A 5,295-nucleotide genomic window follows, 5' to 3' on the forward strand; every position below is an offset into this window, starting at 1 on the left:
TGTCTTTGAGTGTGTGTGTGTGTGTGTGTCTGTGTGTGTGTGAGTGAGTGAGTGTGTCTTTGTGTGTGTGTGTGCGTGTGTGTGTATGTCTGTGAGTGTGTGTGTGTGTGTGTGTGTGTGTGTATGTGTGTGTGAAAAATTACAGGTTTGGACATATAAGGTAATAAAAAATATTTTTAAAAATACTTTAAAGTAACTACAAATGAGCATGTAAAGCAAATATCTTTCAAAGTAATTCTGTGTGGAGCATGTCCCCGATCTGCGCAATCTTCTCTAATTCTAAGAGCACGGCCCCGACTACAACACTAATATGAACTAATGTAGTTTAACAGTTAATCCATCAGCAGGTCTTCTGACTGATGTTCACAGGAAATATTTTTATTTTGGCAGGATGTACAAACATGTGTTGCACAATTTAGCCACATGTTTAAATACTGGAAATACTGGAAACATGAACAGATGCAATATGATGCAACGCTGATATCATGACAGGAATATTTGCATTATTAAAATGAATTATTTAGCTGTCACTCACAGCTACTGCACTTCCAGCGTCTTCTCTCCCGTCAATTCTTTTATCTGCTTAACAGGGAGATCAGTTAGAAAATACTACAATGATTTCAAAAAAAAAAAAACGATATGGTGAGACCCAAAAAATTACAACGCTACTTTTCTCCGCAAATGTTATTAAAATAAAATAATAACAATAATAATAAAATTTCATTAAATTCACAATTTGTCTATTTAATTCTGTTGTATTATAATCTTCACAACAACTTACACTGAAATGCTGACATGAATATCTGACTTTTTTATTTAAAAAAATGTAGTTGAAATGGTTAATGTCATAGATTGTCCACATATCTACATGTTTTTTCTTTATTCCATGATTCAATTTTGTAATAATATAACCGCCTCAAATACATCAAGCCATATGATATATGACAAAAATACCGAAATGACATTTCTAACGAATTATCAAATCATCAAAACTGACCAACCAATAGCCGGGGTTTTAAGATTTGAACGAACCAATGGGAATTGAGATGGGCGTGTCCCCGCGAAATTCAAGCGTCAGTTTCTGCGTTAGCTGTAGTGTGTGCTAATAGACTCGTGTACGAAGTGCATTATGAACAAACGTTGTATTTATTTTGATGAAATATTTGGTGAGTGATCGGATAAAGCGATGGAAACTGTGACGGATGAAGACGCATCTAAACGATCTAAGATAGGTAAGTTAAAGCGCTAAGTTTACACATGTTTATGTTTCAGAAAGATATTATATTTAGTTGCTGGTGGTGTATGATCATGTTTCCATCAGGGCAACAGCTTTATAAACCTACAATTGTGTCAAAAAGATCACACATCCTGAAATAATGTCCCTTCTTGCCTTTAGTAGTTCATTTAAAGTGTTATGCTAATGCTAAGTGCTAGTGTTTGGAACAGTTGTAGAGTAGATGGAGAATGGAAACTTTTAAAAATATTTTATATATGTGTATTTTATATAATATAAACATATATGGTGATGAAATCCAAAATATTAAATGTCATGGATGTATATTTACTGAGCTATCAACTTTTTTTTATTTGTTTATTTATTTATTTTTAATGACAATTTTCAAGATTTGGAGCCAATTTACAATGGTGTAAAAATGGAGAAAAAAGATGACAGTATTATTTTATTTTCACACAGAGACTGGTACATCTGTTAGTAGAATCTGTTGACTTTAGTGATCTTGGTTTTATTATATGCCAACAATTTGAACGTGGAGCTGCTGTGAACTTCCCATATCTAGCAAATAAACTATATGGGGCCTTAAAAATGGATTTTCCAAAAGAGAAGTTGATTAAGAATGAGAATCTAGAAGGATAGGAAGATATCATGAATGCTTTCAGAGTTACAGGCATGCAAACTTGAGAAAAACACAATATATGGCATTTACAGACAGTTGTGTTTGATTTAATTGAGCTGAGAGAAACAAATGAGATGCATTTCTAGTTTCAACATTATTTGTTCTTCAGATATTGCTCTTTAAAATAAAAAAGTATCGGGTGAAATGCAAAGTGACCCACGTTTGGTTTTTGACCGCTGAATATGTGAACAATTGACCAATTTCTCATGCAGCCGCATTCAGAGCTCCGTATCTCTGGAACTGAACCATCGAGGGCCTTTAAAGTGAAGATATCAGAAGGAAAGTTTCTTCAGACCCAGAATCTAAAATTATATTAAGATATCTTTAATACTTCTTGAGTTACAGGCATGCAAACTTAAGACAAAAAAGGCCATTTTTGAGCTGTCACTGTTATCATATAATGAAACAAATATTACTAAAGTCAACAGGATTTACTAAAAGACATACCAGTCTCTGCATAAAAATAAAATAACGATGCTGCCATCTTTCTGAAGTTATGTTTATACACCAGTAAATTGGCTCCAAATCTCTTGTCATTTTGACCCCACGCTACAAAAATAGTGGATTACTCTGTAAATATACATCTGTGTCTGTGGCATATATATGTTTTGGCTTTCATCACTATATATATGTTTGTCTTACTACAGAAAAAATATTGAAAAATCAAATTTCTGTGTGACTACATTATTGTCCTGCATATTACACTGCTATTTATATATAAAAAAATATAATATTGTATTATATATATATATATATAATTATTATGTGTGAAGAAAGTTACAAGACAAAATGCAAATCTAGCACATCTGTGACACTTATTAAATGCATGCATTGTTAAATTGCAAACGTGTTTCTCTTTGGTTTACAGAGCTACGCAAACTGAAATTGGCAGAATACCTTGCGGCCAAAGGCAGACTGAAAGCACCTAATCCAAAGTAGGTGGTCTTGAAAGGTCTTTCCGTCTGTAACAACTGTTGAATTTATACTTTTTCCAATTTAAAATAAAAAATACATAGCCTATTTTCCGCATTCAGAACTGCCTTAGCGTGTTTGTTCTGAATCGACTGTTTTTTGTTGTTTTACTCAAAGACCATATCTCAAGGAGAAGCCTGTTACAAAGAAACATGCTGAAAATAACCAGAAGTCCAAAACTGTAAGTTAAATACATTTTGTGAAACTTTGCAGCATTCAGTCAGTGTGATGAAAGTCTGCACTATGTCTCTTTGGTTCTCTCAGACAGCTGAAGGAAAGGAGAATTGTGGCATCAATGGCACAAATATAAAAGAAGTTGATAAAGAGGATGATAAAAACACATCCTCAAAAAAAGGACTTGGTATGAGTTCGCTAGCCAAAGCCCAAACACAGCTGTCCAGTAATTCCCGTAATGCTAGCCGGGAAGGCCTTCGTGTTTTGAGGACACAGAGCAACAAAACAGCTTCTCTTCAAAATCCAAGGAAACTCCACAATGCTGAGAAAACAACTGCGCCGTTCAAGAGGACTCGTTCACAACGCCTTCGAAGTGTCCAACCCAAAGCTCAGCCAGCTTCCCAATCCCATGCTGCAAATACAAGCAAATCCAGTCTTGTTTCCATCTGTAACCCTTCACAGTCTGCACGTGGCGTCTCTGCCCTCAGAAGCACGGATCAGAGCCGCACCAAGACGGACATTCAGTCAACGTCAAAGAAATTACCTGAAACGAGTGTCAAATCAACCTCAGCTGCCCGTTTGACAAGTCAAAGACCAATGAATACAACCGAGACAAAAATGCAGAGAAACGGTGTTTCTAAAACCCAAGCGAAACCCATGCAACAACCCAGAAGTCCGAGTGCTGTGCACAGCCGCAACCGGAAACCAAACCCATCGACGAACAGATCCGTCGTGAACCGGAGAAAAGATACTTTCTTCGTAGATGCCACTAAATCGAAATCAAATGGCTCTGACACAATCAGAGCGACGAGAGCGAGCGCCTCTTCGACTCTCTCTAAACCTGCGAATAGAGAAGCAGCAGCGGCGGTCATCAAAAATAAACAACTAAATAATGCCGCTGCTTCTACCAAACCGGCCGGTCGACGCTCCAGGAGTTGTGTTCTGCCGCAGACGACCAGTGCGCCTCCAGAGCTTCACCGGCCCGCTAAGATCTCCAGCCAGGCCGAGTCTGCAGTTCAACTGCAGACTCCGAAATCCAGACTGTGTCCCAGCACTCAAGGAGTACGCACCGCTCCGGTAGATGGAGAGAAGAAGCCCACTGCAGCTCAGGAGGACAGACTGTGAGTATACTGCTGTCTGAAGTAGGGGTGTGCAATACAATATCCTAATTGTTGTTTTAACAGTGTGTGATTTGACATTATCGAGTAGGCTAAAAACCAAACAAAACACCTACGGAGTGCAAGCATACATTTAGTGGTGAAGTCTAGTAGGTTAGACTAGTGTGCATTTAGAGTGTGTTCTCTCATTGCATGATTCAATCTATTAAAATATATTTAGAATGATCACAAAATTCAAAATATGGGGGTCATATGATGTTGCTAAAAAGAACATTATTTAGTGTATTTAGTGTAATGAAATGTGTTTATGCGGTTTAAGGTTCAAAAAACACATTATCAGGGCTCCAGACTGCGACTAAAACGGTCGCATTTGCGACCAAAAATGTTAATTTGCGAGTGAAGTTTCTGCTGAGGTCGCCACTGGCGACTATATATATTTACACGTTATGACTTAAACATTTGCATGTAATGCCTTTTTCCTGATTGTTTTGCGATCGCATCATTTGCTGTTCACGTATTAAACTGAGACTATTCGCATCAAAGTTTTAGTGGACAAAAGCGTTTCAAACAGTCCTCGTCTCTGCAGCACACCTGCTAAACGCAGCTCAGTTGTGCAGCGCGAGAGAGATCGACATGACGGAGACGTGCAAAGTGCACAAAAGCAGAGTCTATTTCGTGCACAACTTGAACAAGTGAACAACTGAAATGTCTCATTTAAAAGCTCATTCAGTGTTTCAAACTGAGAAAACCTGTAAAGCTTGTAAACATTGCAACGTAATATACATTTACCTCGGAATAACCATCAGGTGTCCATAAGCTCATCAGTCAGCTAGAAAAATAACTGTAAAGATGAGCATTTAGCTATATTTATGCACTATTGGATGTTAATATTTTTACTTAACCTGTTGTAACACATGAAAGTATGATTGAAATGTAAAAAATAAAATAAAACACGTTTATTCTGTGGCACCTACAAATAATAATTTGGCGCCTACAATTTTTTCTTATAGGAGCCAATGGCTCCTTACTCGATTTTTTTTTTTGTAGCCCTGATTATTTTCCACATACTGTACATTATTGTTTCTCCTCTATGCCCCGCCTTTCTGAAACACGTCGAT

At 37.1% G+C, this 5,295-nt stretch overlaps 1 protein-coding gene and 1 long non-coding RNA gene across 2 annotated transcripts in view; one reads left to right on the top strand and one right to left on the bottom strand.

The window, feature by feature from the left end:
* The window catches only part of LOC107670391 (uncharacterized), a 19,059-nt gene that overhangs the window by 2,397 nt on the left and 11,367 nt on the right, over positions 1-5,295 (bottom strand). The window lies entirely within an intron of this gene.
* LOC107670389 (cytoskeleton-associated protein 2-like) overlaps positions 1,066-5,295 on the top strand; it is a 13,427-nt gene continuing 9,197 nt past the window's right edge. Inside the window, exons 1-4 of the mRNA XM_016462977.1 lie at positions 1,066-1,232; positions 2,782-2,848; positions 3,003-3,066; positions 3,150-4,180. Coding sequence (XP_016318463.1) covers positions 1,187-1,232; positions 2,782-2,848; positions 3,003-3,066; positions 3,150-4,180 — 1,208 coding nt within the window. The 5' untranslated portion in view covers positions 1,066-1,186. The remainder of the gene's footprint in view (positions 1,233-2,781; positions 2,849-3,002; positions 3,067-3,149; positions 4,181-5,295) is intronic.

This window comes from Sinocyclocheilus anshuiensis, unplaced genomic scaffold, assembly GCF_001515605.1.
Source record: "Sinocyclocheilus anshuiensis isolate Anshui unplaced genomic scaffold, SAMN03320099.WGS_v1.1 scaffold1021, whole genome shotgun sequence".
Classification (NCBI taxonomy): domain Eukaryota; kingdom Metazoa; phylum Chordata; class Actinopteri; order Cypriniformes; family Cyprinidae; genus Sinocyclocheilus; species Sinocyclocheilus anshuiensis.